We start from the raw sequence: 18,758 nt of genomic DNA, 5'->3' as shown, positions 1-18,758 counted from the left end.
TGATTTTTTTATTCCTCTTTTTAGGCAACTTTAGCATGGGTGTCCAAACTTATTCACACCACTGTATGTAGGCAGTGTTCTCAGTACTGAAAGGATACGGGTCCCGTTCACGCCTGAGATCTTGAAGTCGTCCAATAACTGCACCACTTTCTCCCTGCTGGGATCATTCTGGTCCGTGTTCCTGACCTGAATCCACCAGATGGGGATTGGAGAAAATAACTCTCAGACAGATTTACAGGGAACATTTCAAAACCATTTTCTTTGGTTTATTACAAAACAAACAGTGTTCTCCTTCCATGAAACTACTTTCCTCAGGCCATGTGGCTACAACTGACTTCACCTGACACTAAATGGTCTTGCGAATAATTCATCGTAATGGTTTCTATGGTGTCGGGGTCACTCACCGCTCGCAGGAGCTTGATCTCATCGAGTGCTGTTTCTGTGTAGTGCTCGGCACTCTTAACCACTTTCATGGCCACAAAACGCTTCCCTCTGCAACCAAAACAATAAATTACCTCCACGTACACACACTTCAAATACATAAATGGGATTACTGAAAGAGAAAAACCATCAGGTAAGTGAACATACTGTGTGTCCCAGGCCAGCCAAACAGTGGAAAAGTGACCCCATCCCAGCTTGCGGATTACGTGGTACCGCCCGTTGAACAGGTCGCCTATTTTCACATGGTGATATCCACCTAGAAAATGTTGGGGATGTTAGAAAACACTGCTAGAAACAAAACATCAGGGTACAAAATGAACACTGGTTATCTTTTGATTGATTCAAAAATGCAATCCATTTATTTAAAGATGTTTTAAAAAGATAACCTTAAGCAGTTTGGCATATTCCTTAACTATTGTTTCTAAAAAAGAATACAAAAAAAACACTTCGCTGCTTGCTTAATGCTTTAAAAAAGACAAATAAATAAAAAGAAAATAAATAAATGAAACAAGAAAATTATATATTTTTATATTTTCTATATTTTTATGATCAAGTCAAGGTTATAGAATGTAAAACAAATTAATTAAAGAACAAATTAATTCTTCATGATCTTTATTCACTGTTATGATTGGTATATCAAACTAATTTTCAGAGAAACAAAATATCACCCATTCTAACCCAACATGGGATTTTAGCAAATGTTTACTTTGTTTGAATTATTTATTCCAATAAAAACTATGATTTAATAAAATAAAATTGTATTTATTCCAATAAAAAATATTTTTTTATTTATTTAATTTGCATGCATGTTTTTAGGTTCTAGGTTTGTTGTGCTTGTTTGAGGGTTGCACAATATGGCAATAAAAATCATATTATGATTATGTATTAATATGATAAATAATGATAATTATTATTAGGATTATTATGATAATGATTTTTATTGCATTATTCAACAAAATAAGAACTATAGCGTTTGTAATAATAGTATTTCACTGTAAAGTAAAAAAAAAAAAGAGAATGTAATAAAAACAATAGTTGAATACTATTAATTTTAAATAATTTGAATACAAATAATTAAATTTTTTTTCAGTACAACTGAAAGCTTGCGATACTAATATTTATGTCTTCATTTCTTAAGTTTCAAACATTAAACAGGTAAGCTTTTATTTAGTCTGAAAACCACAGGGAACCCTTAAAGCTTCTCATTTGCAGACAATAGAGTATAAGATTATAAATGCTTCTCATTACAAATCTGGCGGATGTTGTTTACATAAGCGACGCAAAAGAGTCTCTGTGCTGTGCAACAGCATTTAGAGGGAATTATGCCACTCCGAGTCACTGAAAACACTGGATCATGAGTTGCTTGTGTGCATTAAGATAAGTGCTGCGCATCAATCTATAATGTGCAGCGCATATATTCATTTCATTAAACTGCAGCCTTTGTGATTTAATAATCGCACTAAACCATATCGTGATTTTATTTCGACGAATCGTGCAGCCCTTTAGCCAAATCATTATTTTGAATCCTGTTTATCATTCTATATGTGCAGTGTTTTCCAAATATGGCAGCCCTAAGAATAATCTGAACCAACACAGTTTAATAATGAAGTTTCTCATAACAGTCTCTAATGTTGTTTTGTGCCATTGCTTTGTTAAAGTATTTGTCAAAAGAACTAAAATCGAAAGCGCGGTATCGCCTCGTGTCCTTACCAAATAGCAATATCACTGTGATTTAATGAAATAAGCACAATGGAAGTGCACACATTGCGTTTCTTGCGTTTCCAGTGAACTCCATCTCACCATGTGCTGAGGGTTTAGCATGCATTGGAACCAAGCGGGCAACAGCTACGCATTTTCACACAAGCATAATTTCCAATATTTTTTGGGACAGATGTTTATTTTACTTTATTTGTAATGAGACAGGTTAAAGTCAGGTTTTCCGCCAAAAAAATAAAAGCTCAACTGCAGTTTCCGTCTAAATAAATGCGTTTTTAAAAGGGTTTTTCTCCTACAAATGTAGAAATTGGGTAGAAATTAAAACTCTAGCGCAAGGAAATACAAATATATATATATATATATATATATATATATATATATATATATATATATATTAGGGGTGTAACGATACACGTATTCGTACTGAACAAACATTGTGCCATGAAGGAACTATCCAGTGAGTTTAGCAGTAATAGTAGGCTGTAATGCTTTCAAGTAACATCACATCGGTTTAATTTTGACATTATGAATACAATTACTGCCCTCAAATGTTAATCTGAACTCAAATAAACCTGTTTATTACTACTACAATATTTCATTTCATTTTGTCCAAGGAGCCGTTTTGTTTAATAAGCTCCTAAGAAAAGTCAAGTATATCTCCATCAAAGTTAAAAAATATCATACTTTATGATGTTAGTTTTAATAAAAATATAATTTAAAAAAATTAAATCAAGGAAATCTCTTTGGCATTTCTTTCTTTTTGCTGTATCGGAAACATAACGAACCGTATCGAACCGTGACAGGTGTATCGTATCGAACCGAACCATGAATTTTGTGAACGTTACACCCCTTATATATATATATTTAACAGTGCATTTGTTTTATAATATATGGCTATTACTGTTAGAGGAATAGTAATATAAATTACTATATTATTATTATTTTCTAATTGATTCACTTTCTAAGACACCAGTGTGAATGTAACTTAGACCGAGACACTATCACAACTTAAACGAAGGTGAAGTCTAAAGTTTAGAAGGTACAGTACGTCAATTCACCAACTTTTTCCTTTGTTTAATTTGCACTGTGAACATGGGTTGGAGCTCAAAGTGAACACCAGACTGATTAATTTAGCTTTAAAATCTACAAAATTCCCCCCTAGAGGGAAAAATCCCGTGGGAAACACTGTAAATGCATATAATATGCTTTCAATTAAAAAAGTGAGGACAGGACTCCTACCCTTGCAGTAATCATTAGGGTCCTCTTGCTCTTCATCGTCTGAACCCAAGATCTCCTCATCTTGCTCCTGCAGTGAGTCAGGCTGCTGTGCGGCTCCCCTCGGGTGGGGATCAGGCCTGGAAGAACCAAAGCTTATCGTTAGAAAACAGATGGCCACCTCAGGCTCTCCGGCCAGACGTCTTCACACATCTCAATCTAGATGCGCTTCTAGATGTTACGGGAAGGCAGCCAAAAACAATCCAATGCCTTTAAAAAGCTGTTATTGGCCATAATTGAAAATCCTTTGTGGGGTTTGCTGCGTTTACAGTTTAATACCGCCATTATTTAGCTATTGCACCATATAATCTGTGGATGTCCACAGAGGCTTCTCTAGTGTGAGGGTCAGACATTTATGAAACCTATAAATCAGTGCAGGTGCAAACCGAAGGGACTGCAAGCATATTGCAGAATCAGACAGTCTGTCTTCTCTGGTTCACTGTAGCTCAGCGGGAGCGCTGAAGGAAATCTTAAGAGGCGTCAAGCTAAGCGAGATCATAAAGAAGTCAGTCGTCTCGAGTCGAAACTTAAAGGCATAGTTCACACCAAAATAAAAATTGTCATCATTCCAAACCTCTCTTTCTCATGTGGAACACAAAATATGAATAATATTATGAAAATATACAATGAAAGAGTCCCTTGCACACCCCACAGAAGAACGTCATACTGCATGCATGAAGACGATAATTTTAATATTTGGGTGAACTATCTAAGCATTTAACATTAGAATGAATGATACTGATCCTGCTTTACCTGACAAGTACAAATATGATTTCAATAACACTTTATATATATATATAAAAATGTTAAAATTGCTACATCAATTCTTATGCCTATTTTGTAATTGCAATAAAAAGCTAAAGTAGATTTGAATGAGAGCATTTTCATCATCCTGTCACCATGTCATGATACAGTATGTAGGTCAATTAAGGATTTTAGGCACAAAAAAGGGGCTTGTGCCAATATACAATTTTGCCATTCTGATTGTTTTAATCATAGACTTGTTATTAATGAATTCTACCTGCATTGTATCTAAATATCTCTTTGCCCTTTAATATCTTGCAGTGTTATGTCTACTGGCTGGCTGCATCAGCTGGGCATTAATGCGATTAGATATGCCGTTCCCGCTGATGAGCTCGCCTCGCTGCGTAGTGTAATCTCACTCACGCAATTGGCAATTTTCTGCATCCTAAACTGGGCTCTCAACTGCGGCTTGGAAGTTTGAAAGTCCAAAATAACATAAGCCATTACAAGGACACCTTCTGAATTCCCGCTATGGCTCATGAACAAAGCGCTGAAGATCTCACATCAGGTTTGTTTCTGTTCGTTTTAAAATGTGAAGCTAGCCTATACATCAAGATTATGGTCTAAATAAACAGGTTGAGAGGGAAATAGAAATGTGCAAGAATTATGAATAATAAATGCAGTTAAAGGTGCAGTGTGTGATTTTTAGTGACATCTAGCGGATCGGTTGCGAGTTGCATTAATGGCTCCGCCCAATGCTCACCCCTCCCTTTTGAAGAAGCTACGGTGGCTCAAACAGGACAAACATCTCGTCGTCTGAAACAGCAGAGAATAGCCAGAGGAAGCCAAGAGTGTGTAACATTGTCACTGTTTCTGTACCACAGTCTATTATAAACCACATCATGGATAAAGTTTACAACGCCATAGTCAGGTGAGGATCAAGGGTCTTAATATATAATATAATATAATAATAGTAATCAGCTGATTGTCTCACAAATGTAACCAGCACATTTCTCCCCACATAGTAAACCCATAAAACAGCGAGGGAGATTATTTATTTTTTTTTTTATTGAATTATTTAAATTATTTAATTTTTTTTAAATTATCACGATAATTTTTTTTATATCAGTCGATATCGATAATTATCACGATATATGTCAAATCTTTATTTCTTTTAAGTTTAAAGGCAGATTTTTGCTCCTAAGTGAAAGTTGTATAAACCAGAGAGTTAATTGTGTTTTTAAACTACTCTTTTAAAAATGGTGTGATTGTAACAGCGCGCGCACCTCCGCATCCCATAGACACCATTTACTACACACTAGTGTTGTCACGGTACCAAAATTTCAGTATTCGGTACCAATACCAGTAAAAATTCATGGTTCTCGGTACCAATTTCGGTACCAAAGCTTAGTTTAAATTTACATATATTTAAGTGTTTATCACGGTTACAAGTATGGAAACTGTACATTTGTATTATAAACACTTTAGAAAAAAATTGACCTAAAATAAACAATAGTATACACTTACACATTTTTAAAGTTGTTTGTAAAGTTCTAATCCGTTAACATTTATTTAATGCACAATGAATGAAGTGAACAAACATGAACAATCAAGTGTTTCTATTAAATAACATTTACAAACATTAATTAATGTTGTAAAAATATATTGTTCACTCAATGTGTTGATGTGAAGTAGCTAATGTTGATAAATGGTATCTTATTGTAGCATTACCAAACTATAGGCTACAGGAGAAAAAACATGTTTTATTTGATTTGACTGTACTTTTATTTAATCTAAAACTGCATTCATATTTAATTTTGAAAAGGCTTTTTAAAACTGCTGAGTTATAAAGGCAAGAATACGCCTAGAACTGGCACTGACATTAAATGACATAAATAGGGATGCATCGATACTAATACCAGTACTCTGGTGTCGGTTGGACACTACTGTGCTCATGTACTCGTAAAACTACCCCGAAAGCACTTTAGAGGCCGTTCACATGTCGCGCGTGTTTTTTTTTTTTTTTATTATATTTTTGCGCGTGCTTATTCTTTCCAAAGCGCTTGCTCTCACGCGGCGTCTGTCGTTGCTATGCAACGAGTTTTTATTATGAGCGCGCTTGCCTCGCGCCTATATTTGAAATTGCGAATTTGCATGTAATCGGCCTCTTATGGCAACGTGACATTAGCCTAATCCAAAATATTTCCATATGTGGCTCTTTCCTCCTTTCGTGTCAACAAGTGGATTCAGAGAGAGAGCATATCAGCGTTATGAAGAGGACGCGACTGTGCACCTTTCAGACAGCGCGTCTAGAACTGGATTAACCAGGTATTCGGTACCTAGAAAAGCTGGTACCGTAACATTTTTTTTTTTAGTACCGACTTGGTACCGAAGTACCGAGTTTTTTGACAACACTACTACACACAATAGGATTTTTTCTCTGATTTTGAAAACTCTTTGCGATTGACTTATCGACTGTGATCAACGGGTTGGTGATTCCTGTAACGTAATTGTTTTAAGGTCAATGACAAGAGTGCTAATCATCTGTCTCACGTCAGCTATCCCCACATAGCAAAGCCATAACACAGCGAGGGAGAAGAACTAAGTTACCGGTACGTGAAACAGTCCAACTTCAAATTTTACACCACTTACAAGGAAAAAGTCACCACTCGCAGTGTTTATGGCTAGCTTTTAGCTTTCTGCGTTCTGCTTCTCTTTCAAGGTAGTGACGAAAGCGCTCTGTAGCGTTGTTTGTTCGCGTTCGGCTACGGTAGAAACATGATGTCACAATACGTCGACCTTCATAGAAGGGGGTGCCCGCGGTTATGTAGATATAAATGTCTCATTCTAACGTGATAAAAACATTACAGTTTATTAAGTAAGTTCTTTATACAAACCTTAGTGGAAAACATTTGCATTTCTGTTAATAAACACCCAAAATTTTTATACACATTGCACCTTTAATAAGAACAGCCTGACTCCAGAACAGAGAAAAAGCTTTTCCACAAATCCCCGAAGCTTTTCCCACACAAATCCCAGGCAACGTCACATATCACAGATTGTTCTCACAAACATGAAATTGTTTATTTGAGAAACGGTTATCTCTCTCTGCTTGCCAACTGAATCAATTTTGCGCTTCATGCGTCAACGAGTATTTCAATAATGAGGGCACCACCAGCGACAAATACACGGCAAACATCTACTTCAGATCCCTGGGATTTACTAATTCTGCTCTTGTCACTCGAGTTGATTAGTTTTTGATTAATGTAAGCAAACTTAGTAGTTAGCTAAAACAGTACATGTGAAGAGTTCAGATGCAAAAGCCTCTAAATAAATGCCATTTGAAATTTTCTTCTAGAATGGTTATTTTTATCAAGCTTGTATATTTAAGTTCAGTAATTTCACTTAAATGGCAATTAATAGGTAATCTTCATTGCCATTTAAGTGAAATTACTGAACTTAAATATACAAGCTTGATAAAAATTATCATTTTAGAAGAAAATTTCAAATGGCACTTAGAGGCTTTTGCATCTGAACTCTTCATGTATTGTAATGTATTCAACGATTGTGTAGTTATGTAGTTTGTGCTAAGGGCTGAACATGGAGGGTGTTACACCAGAAAACAATTAATTTACCAAGATCACAGATAATTAGAGGCTGTTCTAGAGGGAGTTAATTAGTGGAGGTATGCATGAATGCTACGCTGGTCAGAGGGGAGAGCTGCACGTATGTACACACACACACACACTCCTGGCTCAGAACAGGGCAGATGTTGAAGCACAGCAGCCCTGCCAACCCCTGATCTAATCTTAACTCCTATAGAGAGCTCTCGCATACAGGGCAGGGTGATAAAGTCCCACTGCAGTCAATCAGTTTATCCCTTAAAACTAGGGATGCACCGAATATTCGGCCACCGAAAATTTTCGGCCGAAAATGGCCCAAAAGTGCATTTTCGGTTTTCGGCCGAAAGACTTTTATCACCGAAACAATACGGCCGAAATGTTGTGATGACGCAAACAGAAACCGCGACCTGCACGTGCTTGTCTGAAGCAACATGTTTGCGGTGCGGACGTATTTCAGTGAATCTGAACCCGCGAGGAGACGGAAGCCTTGTTTATCCACCTATATCTGCTCTAAACAACGCGCGCCGCCATGACAACGACTCCGGATGCGAGCGGGTCAAGTAACTGTGGAGACTCGCGCTGCGGAGGCAGGCGAAAGTATGCGCAAGTCTCCTCAGACAGCGCGCGCACCGCTCCAAACGGTCGAGGCGTTTTACTGGACCCGCTCTCCGTTGTACTATTCCTTGAAACGACAGGGGACGACTCAAGTAACTGTCCTCTAACCAGTAGGAATCGGTGAGAAGAAGAAAGATAAACACATGACAATGTTTATTTTTTAGTATACCACCACCAATACAAAAATAATCATGTAAAACCCAGTAAACCCTGAGATTATTACTTGTGTGACATTACAAAAAAATATATATGGGAACATGTATGTATAGAACTAAATGCTCTCTTAAATATTTTCTACATTCACTAAACATGTTTTGTTAAGTTTCATGTACATTTGTATTAATCATGGACCTTTGTTCATTTAAAAAGGCTTTTTATGCTATTGTATGCTACATTTTTAAAATGTAAGAAACTAATTTAGACGTGCAAAGGGTGCTGGTGTGATGAGAAGAAGTTTGCACTCGGCTTTGTTTTTGAGAGAACATTTAATTTTAAAACCTTTCTGCAGGCCATTAGATTATTATTTAATGTACACATGAGTGGGGTCAAAAACATTTTAGTTTGAATTTTATTTTATACTGTGCATTGTGCTAAATAAATATTCGCATAATTTGTAATTAATTTATTTATATTAATTTATGCAATTGCAATGCCTTGATTTTAGTAACGTTTGTACACAGTCATAGCCATAAATGCAATGATACTGATAATTGGCATAATTTCTTTCGGTGTTTCGGTTTTCGGCCTTGGTTTCCTCTTTTTCGGTTTTCGGTTTCGGCCAAGAATTTTCATTTCGGTGCATCCCTACTTAAAACTCATCTTTGATAACCAAAATGACATATTTACACACTTTTTCCTTGAATTTTTAGTTTCTACTCAGTGGTCTGGGGTTGATATGCTCACACAAAAATCGCTACAAAAGATGCTTTCCAACAGGTTTTTTTTCGTAACTAGGGATGTAAATTTCTGCCAAAAATGGCATTCGAAAATCGAGGAGCAAAAGTCGATTATCGTTCAAAAAAAAAAAAAAAAAAAAAAACGCACGCTAACAATGACAGAAAGGGAGGCCAAAGGTCAATTTAATCTTTAGTGATTTGTCATGAAACTGTTTATTAATTGAACAAGTAACATGTTTTCGTCATTTTTTTTAGATAACGGTAGTTAAAAACACAATAAGCACGACCGTCCGTTTTTGCATCACCAAACCAGACGCTCGTTAAATAAATAAAAAATAATGTCATATGTCATAATGATTTTATGTGAACCTGCCTTGTAACTGCAATAGCCCACTTTTTAAACAAATTAGTTTCAATCAAAACTATTTGTGTGATGCCACTGCGCAATACACACATTACCACGGGATAGCGGGTGTTCATTTCATAAACTGTGGACAATGGTAGCTTATTTAATGTTGCCTATAAATTAATGTATATGTCCAAAAAACGGATAATGCCATCATACTTGTCACCAGGGCCTGAAATTAACACCCGACCACCTGCCAAATGCGGGTGAATTTTGCTATTGGCGGGTAACACTGTCACTCTACCTGCCACATTGGCGGGTAGCCAATGAGAATTGAGTGATTCATTAGGATTTTTACATTTCAACGAAGTCCGCTATTGCCGTGGACTTTAGCTAAAATGTGGCGGCACATTACTGGGGTAAAGAGGCCAGCTGAAACAAAACAAACAGCCAACAAAAAGATGAGGATGAGAAAAAGAAAAGTAAAGAAGACATTTTAATACAAAGTGAACAATCGGCGGCAATGGCAAGGTTCGTGAGCGGCTGATTTATGACAGCGACTGTTGTTTCGTAACGTTCATGCGATCAGAAAGAAGATGAGGCTCTTTTTCTGACTACGCGTGCGAGTATGAAACTGTTGGTGAGATGGGATGAGATAATGTAATGCGTCGCTGTTGTAGGTTACAGTACAATGACAGTTGCACAGATGTGTGTGCGTGTGCAACTGTGCATGTTGGGAGTTGGGAACCGGTGAGAAAATGTCCGGTACCCGGTAATTTTATCAGTAATAACATTATTAATTTAGTTCATATTTAACCGTTCCTGAACGCTGTAACTAAAAGCTGTTAAGAGTAAGACCTGTACGTGACTAAATCCGCCATCAACACAGCCGCGTGTAATTTGTTTACGAGCTGCGGTAGGTCTATCTGTTGAAATTCCCGTGTTTTTTTTTTTTTTTTTTTTTTACGTTTATGAGGCAAAAAAAAAAAATGGCTGGTAAAAAGTCTCTGTGGCGGGTGAATTTTTAAATCCACCTGCCACAGTGGCCGGTGGCCGAAAAAATTAACTTCAGGCCCTGCTTGTCGCGTAATAATCTGTTTGGTTGTAAAATGTATTACCTGAATGAAATTAACTCGAATATCTCGTCCTGCGAAATCATTCATTCACAGACAGCATACGAAGAAGACGTTCAACTAGATCTTAATCGCTTGTTGGAAAACCTGTTGGAAAGCATCTTTTGCAGCAACTTTTGTGTGCACATATCAGTGAACACTCCTGACCACTTTGTGAGTTTCAGGTCTTTGTAAACTTAATGCGTTTTAGGAAGGATTGTTCCAGTGCACCTATGCAACCACTGTGGAGGCGGATGCGTGAAACCACAGAAACTGAAATTTCTCAGGACAGCAGCATGTGTCCAAATTTGATTTCATTAAAAACAGGGCTTTAAGTGTAAAATACCAAACTTGTCATTTAATGCTGAGAGATCACTGCAGACAAAACATCTCCCTGCACCGCAGTTAATGAGACAAGCCACTGAAATAAAAAGCAAGACATCACATGTCTTCTGTATGGTAGAAATGCATCACCCAGTAGAGATTCTGCTGTATCATTTATACCATGCTTCATATATTAATGTGGCAATCAGTGGGCAGGACCTACATGGAGTGATGGGAAAATATAGAGCGGGGCATTTCTCAAACAACGAAGGACTTATTATTAAGTAGTTTTGGTGAGAACAACATGATTCTGAGTTTATTTTTTGCAGTTGCTAAGCAATGTCACAACTTACTGCAGTGATATAGAATTGAAGTGATGTGCAGTCTAGGGTGAATGTGCACAACGTGCCCACCCTGACACCACACCCATTAGTGCTTGTTGAAGCACATTTGGCATTGGAGTTCAAAGTCATGGGCATTAATATGGAGTATGTACTCCTTAAGAGCTTAAACTTTTCTGGAAAAGCTTTCCTTGAGTTGTTCCAACATGGATGCAGGGATTTGCTTCCATTCAGACACAAGATGCATCATTGAACAGGCGTGCCATTGGAGAGCAATCAAGTTCATTTAAAATAAATAAAAATCTTTGATTAATACTACTACTAATAAATGTATTATTCTTTATAAAAATGTTTTCAAGCCGAAAACGATAATCATTCTCTGACCACTGTTTTGTTTGTGGAAACCATGAAAATGTGGTCTGTCTTCAGATAACTGATCTGTTGCAGGAGGGATGGAAAAAGACATAATAAGCCTAAGCCTAATAAGATGTGAAACCCAAATGTCTGGAGAGATTGTGGGTGGTCCTATTTTCTACTGTTGTCAGCTTACACAGCACAAAGCAGTCGAAATACCAGAATGCCTTGCATTTCATTGGTGTCAGTGCTGTGTGGATAAGACTATTTTTGACTGTTATTTTAATGACCCAAGTAATTTATTCAAAGAAAGATTATTAACCACAACTAGGGCTGCAACAAACGATTATTTTGATAATCGATTAATCTAACGATTATTAGAGTGATTAATCGACTAATCGTTGATTATGGAAGTCCATACTATGGAAGTCAATGAGACCAGAAACTGTCTTTTTACTGATATTCTTCTAAATATCAGAAAATCGGCTGAATGGATTCGAAAACTTTAAAACTTAACTGTTTAACTCTGAGGGAGTTGTAAAATGAGCCTATTTTCAAAAAAAAAATAAAAAAAAATTGGAGTATCCCTTTAAAATGACATGGTCATTTTCTATTGTTTTGTGGACTTAACAGACACATGGCAGTCATTGTAAGTCCCCAAGTCCACAAATGCACATGAAGTGTGCCATTTGGGACAAGGTTATAATTGTCTCAGCATATTTAATTAGGCTAAAAAGAACGAATGTTTGCATCAAAATGAATTGCACACTTCAGCTTTAAAGTAGCAATGTATCAGAAGTAGCGTTAGATCTTCCATATTGTGATGTATACATTGATCGTTGATCAGATTTAGAGCTTTGTTGATTGTAAGAAAGGGGCAGGGTTTAAGCGGACTAAATGATTGGAGAAGATTGGAAGATCAAGTTATAACATTGATTCGAATAGTATTGATTTTTTTTAATATTCAAATTATATTCGAATTTCGGAATTCGTTCCAACAAGCCTAATGCGCATCCGGATCAATGTGGACGTAGACTAAAATCCCAATGGAACAGCTGTGTTGATGGCTGGTCACTGACGTTGCAGAACTCCCTGTTGTGCTCTCTATAGGGGATCATCACGCTTCCGGGTTTCATGGGCGGGATTCGTCAACTTTGTGCATGTCCACTTCCGACGCAGTTCAACAATGCCTGAGACGAATGCTATTTATGTCACTGCTCTGTTCCACTTTGTAAATCTAACCAACAACGCCAACTAGAGCCCGACCGATAAAGGATTTTGAAGGCCGACACCGATACAAATATTTTTTGGTTTTAAAATCCGATATGCCGATATATCGGCCGATATATATATAATTTTTTAATTTAAGAAAGGTGCAACAAAACATTAACAGATTTCCCTAACATTAGTTATTTGTAGTTATTTATGAGTTTTAACCAAAATAATATGATAATGCATTTTAAAAAGAAACTTCCTAAAAGTTTCTTTTATTGTCACAACAGAACAGACTGATGATAGTGGCATTAGCTAGCTTTATGGTTAGCTAATCTATGATGAACCATAATTTAGCAATGGATTACGTCATACTGCAAATTGTAAAACATACATTTTCAACATAACTGGCCAAGGAAACTTCCGCCGGCCACAAATTTTGTCATGCTTATTTGAGTTAAGAGAACTGATGGGGATGTTCTTTTAATTGTTATTCAAGCAATGTATGTCTCGTGACCAACTCAACGAGTATTGCCAACAGGGACGGTGTAGAGTGCCCTCTGTTGGACAAACTATACAACTCCAACACTGATGACATGGTTGAAGCGTGTTTCGTCCGTTTTTATTTTATTTTTGAAATATTCATTTATCGGCCATTATAACTGCCGATACCGATAGTTTGGGAAATGCCTAATATCGGCCGATAATATCGGCCTACTGATATATCGGTCTGGCTCTAACGCCAACCCTACGTAAGTTTTCATGGATTCCCGACTGAATTGAGTATAAGGAAGAAATGGATTAAAATTTTAAAATAAAACAAGGTAGCACGTTTATTTGCAGCCGGCACTTTAGCGAATCAGACTAATTTACCAGGGATGCCGTATAAATAAACTTAGTGTAGTACTTCATCAATTCGCCAGCGAGATCGGTGATTCAACGGAAGTGGCAGTGCACTAAGATCACTGAATCCGGAAGTACTACGAATCAGCGTGATAATCCCCTATAGCCTAAAGAATTAAGACGTCAAGGTGAAATGAGGTTTGTTAGTTTTGTGGCAGCTAGGGTTGTGCCGATAGACGATAGTATCGTGTATCGACGATAGTCTGACATATCGCCGATGGCAGATGCCTTTGACAATATCAATACGATAATTGTCTCGTTTTACCATAATGTATTAAATTATTATTATTAGGCCTATTATTATTATTATTATTATTATAAAGCTAGTATTGTTATTAAATGAATATTAGGAACTACAATTAATTTGCCTTGCCTAAATTTACAACGACATCACCTCATAACAATTGCAACAACACACGCACTAATGAGGACTCCTCTAAGAGAATGTTTTTAAAACAGACTAAAAAACATCCCACATCAAAATATAATTGCAAGGTGATCCATTCACAAATTATCAAGTGTGCTCGTTTTAACAGACGCAAAATTCAATTTCCTACAGATCCAAGATGAAAACGGCATCGTTGTTCGTCAGTATTTGTTTTCGTAACACATTAACAAAACGTTTAATGACACCAACACTAAAAACAATACAATTACTAAATAGTATTAATAATAATATCACTAAAATAGTATTATTAGTTACAGTTATCGTCGTCTCTGAGGGAACGCGGCGTTAATGGAGATGCCGAAAGCAGTCCGTTTTTACTTTCACTTTCAGAGATTGAGCGCGTTTACATGCGACGACGTTCTTAACCTGATTATGTTGAATAAACTTGACAATGCATGTGGTCATGTAAACGTTTCCTTTATCAGAGTCAAGTCATAAGTATAAGTATAAACCGATCGACTCAGCTAGACGTTTGGCCCTTGCTCTTGTTTCTCCCGGCATTTAAAACACATTAACCCGCGTACTTTGTGCTTACTGAAGTGCGCAGAGAGCGCACTGGTAGGGGGACACATATCGCAAACTCCGACTTTTTCTGACCCAAGAAATTATTAAAACGTGTTTTCATCTCTTGCAGAAATAGGCCCTAGTCAAAATGCTGCATGTAACGGCATGAAAATAGGCTAATGTGTCCGTAAATTTCCCGTTGACAAACAAAAGGATTAGGATCTCTTTTTTTTTACCTCATTATACCAGGAAATAACCTGATCCTATTAATAAACACTCCACCTTTGCTAGCAAAATAGAAAAAAGATTATCGTATATAAAACGAAGTAGGCTAATAAAACAAGCAAATTAATGAGTAGGCTGAATAATCAAGTTAATAATCAAATAAGTTAGCCCCGCCCCCTCACGATAATATCGTGTATCGCCGATCTCACAGGCTGACGATAGGACGATATGAAAATGGAGCATATCGCCCAACACTAGTGGCAGCTCCTGCTTTGAATGCAAGAGGCAAGTTCATGGACATCTACAGAGTTAAGAGGACTGGACGAACCTTTCTGACTGGTATACAGAAAGTCTGGAACATAAAGGGCCTGCACGTGTGACATTGACTCCTCAATCAAGAAACGTTTTCAGAACCAGCAAAGCACTGAATCCTGCCCTGGAGTAACCAAGACTCAGAACCAACGTTCTACTTAAATCCATTGATCCTTTAAAGAGCAATAATAAAAATTAAAGCGAGGAATAATTCATCCGTTTGTTTCAGCTGGCAGGAAGCAATAGAGGATCTACAGGAGGGGGATGTAATCTACTGTTAAACACACCACTTCAATTATGCTTAATCTCATTCTCAAGTCGATACTGTATTGTTTTTAGCCTCAGACGGCACGCCTACGGACAGTCTGATGCATGCTGCACCAAAATGACAAGAGCTTTCAAAATCAAAACAATGAATGTCTGGGTCATTTCATTTTGATTACAGTAATACGATTTTCCTCATTTTTTATCTATTCAAAATAGACACTTGAAAACAAAGGCATCGGATTGGTACATTGGGTACTTCATAGGAAGAACCAGTTGCTTGTGTACAGTGGTGGAACGTAACGAAGTACAAATACTTTGTTACTTTACTTAAGTACATTTTTCACGTATCTTTACTTAAGTAGAATAAATAGTGCATACTTTTTACTTTTACTTCGTTACATTTTGCAGCAATTATTATACTTTCTACTCCACTACATTTCTACAACTTCTGTTACATTTTCCATCAACCCGGTTACACTAAATAAAATGCGTCTCGCACGCAGTGTGTTTATCGTACAATTTATACCCGAAAATGTGTTTTTACGTGCATAGGAAACGCACCGTGTGTAATATACGTTTGGTTAGGATTATGGCAAGCCAAGAGGTTCAGAATTACACCATAAATGAATCGCGTTTAATGCCAAAAAAATAGTTATTAACATATAGTAAGGATAAGCATGTTGTGTATATTGCCTAATTGCAAGCTTGTTTCAGAAATGGTGACAAAAAAAATTTTCCCATCATTTTTCCCATCATTATAGGAGTATTAAGTTGAATGAGCTAGAATTAAATGTTTTATTAATAATTAGAAAATAGACATTAAGAGAATAAATTGTTAAGGCCATTGCACACCGAGTCCGAAATTCGCATCCGAAATTTTCGCACGTTAAAAAAAAAAATTCGACCTCACGTTATGTCAGTCACGCTTGCACACCGCCTCCGAAACTTTCGTCCGTCATAAAATTAATCGGATCGGGTTCGATTTTCTGCGTTTTTCGCATCCAGAGCCAGCATTTTGAGAGGTCTTTTGACAATTCAGGGCCGGGGGGAGCTCGTCCTCAAATCATTGCACATATGCGCCGTGCTTTCAGTTTCGGTTTTCAATTCGATCAAGTGTTTATGTTCTCTTCTCTATATTGGATTATGAAATTAATAAACCTCCCCTTTCAATCAGATTGAAATTTAGGATCAAATAAGGTGTGATTGAGCAGCCTATTCGATAATTAATGTATTATTTGGGCACAATATATACACAATAACAGCCTAGCTGTTCTGTCTGCCCAGCGCTTCCACCGGGCCGCGCGCGGGTGTGTGTCCATACCTGGTCCATACCAGACAGTCTCCGTTCAGAATCGATTGGTTCATGAGAATTGGTGGTCTTGTTATTAATATGTGGCTCCAGAATCGCTAGCAAAGCATCAAACTGTCCCACTGACATTCTGAGGTAAATTTTGAATCGCTCAGGATATTTGCAATTCCTTGAAAAGGAACTCTCCTTCCTCTCGGCGCAATTTCAGGATTGGATGGACGTAATATTTTCTCTTTCTTCTCTTTTCAATAAGAGAGGGCAAATCATCCTCACTGCTTGACGAATCCATTTGGTATTTTTGCGTTTTTTCCCGCAAAGGTTTAATAAATACGCAACGGACTCGGTGTGCAAGGTTTCTATGCGTGACGAATTTTTAGGCTGACGAACACGAAAATACGCATACGAAAATTTCGTACTCAGTGTGCAATGGCCATTATACAAGTACTTTTACTTTTAATACTTAAAATACATTTAAAATCAGGTACTTTTTACTTAAGTACGGTTGTCATTGTGTTACTTCTACTTTTACTGAAGTAAATATTTATCTGGTTATTTGTACTTTTACTTAAGTACAGAGATTCAGTACTTCCTCCACCTCTGCTTGTGTAGAGTAAGTTTGTGAATCTTTGAAATCCGCTTGAATCGCTTTACTATAAAACCAAGCTTCTGGTTTGTAAATACATCATCACAGGTGACCGGTGCTCAGAGAGGTCGCATCAAAGAGGCTATTTTCTTATCGCCTCTTCCAGATCCAGCCTATGAATCACATTTCCATAATTCCCTCCATTACTTTAAGTTGTTTTTCATCGAAGGAGGATTCTATTAAAAGCCTCAAGCCTTAGCAACCAGCCTGGACTATTCATCTGAACCAAAACTTCACCTCCCATGGCATCCATCACAACATTCGGCAAGAGACAAACAAGGGGGCCGTGTGTGTCTGTGCATGAGTGTTGGTCCGTGTGTGAGCGTCGTGAGTGGGAGGAGAAACGTTTGGCGCACAGAGAGTTAAATTCACTCTTAATACAGAGAACAGCCTTCAGAACTTCTCCAGCCCACACAACAAACCACAACACGTCTGACATTCTCTTGTCTTGTGTCAGAGTAACTCACACGCATGCATCAAAACAATCCGCTCTTCCAGGAACAGAAATGCCCAGCTCTGAAAAGTCCTACCATTGTTTTCAGTGCTTGCGAACCCAAAGCAAAGGAAGGTTGTTTAAATCGATTTCATTTAGTGCAAACCCTGCTTCATGTGGCCTTTGACAGCTGTGGTTTTGCTCTAGTAACAGTCACTGATTGCAGTGATGATCTTGCCGTCAGTAGAAGACCTCGACAACCCCACCGTTGCAGTGGCTTTCCTTTAACATGCTTTTTAGCCTCAAATCTCAACCAAGGTGAAGGTGCACGAAACAGCGATGAGCCATTGATGGCTCCCTTGCTTTCATTTCCCCTTCTGGCACGATTTATCCCAGTCAGACACTTCAAGGTGCCTGGATTTAATCTGAAAAACTTCACACAGATCATGTCCACCATACACTTTATGAGCAGCACCTTCAAGGACATTGACATTTTTAAGTTAAACGCAATGGCAATTCTAAAGTTAATTAGCATTTGCTCGACACTGCAGAACAGGGCAGTTTTTGTTCATTGAGCTGCATGCATTATAACCAACAAAGTAAACATGATGTCAATAAGAGATGTAAACGGCTTAATTGATTATAAGAGTGCATCTTTGTGTACCTCACATTACAATTGACAACTTCTGTGATTATAATGGCTGCAATCTTTGCT

General features: G+C 37.4%; 1 protein-coding gene across 4 annotated transcripts in view; it reads right to left on the bottom strand.

Moving 5' to 3' along the window:
• srpk1b (SRSF protein kinase 1b) overlaps positions 1 to 18,758 on the bottom strand; it is a 55,202-nt gene that overhangs the window by 16,260 nt on the left and 20,184 nt on the right. For all 4 annotated transcript variants that reach the window (XM_039663346.2, XM_089124880.1, XM_089124881.1 and 1 more), the window contains 4 exons: positions 3,397 to 3,512; positions 589 to 697; positions 405 to 492; positions 99 to 186 (listed from right to left, as the gene is read on the bottom strand). In XM_039663346.2, coding sequence (XP_039519280.2) covers positions 99 to 186; positions 405 to 492; positions 589 to 697; positions 3,397 to 3,512 — 401 coding nt within the window. The remainder of the gene's footprint in view (positions 1 to 98; positions 187 to 404; positions 493 to 588; positions 698 to 3,396; positions 3,513 to 18,758) is intronic.

Source organism: Pimephales promelas, chromosome 21 (genome assembly GCF_988280905.1).
Source record: "Pimephales promelas chromosome 21, fPimPro1.hap1.1, whole genome shotgun sequence".
Classification (NCBI taxonomy): domain Eukaryota; kingdom Metazoa; phylum Chordata; class Actinopteri; order Cypriniformes; family Leuciscidae; genus Pimephales; species Pimephales promelas.
Note: the sequence above shows the minus strand (reverse complement) of the source record. Positions and strands in the feature narration are given on the sequence as shown.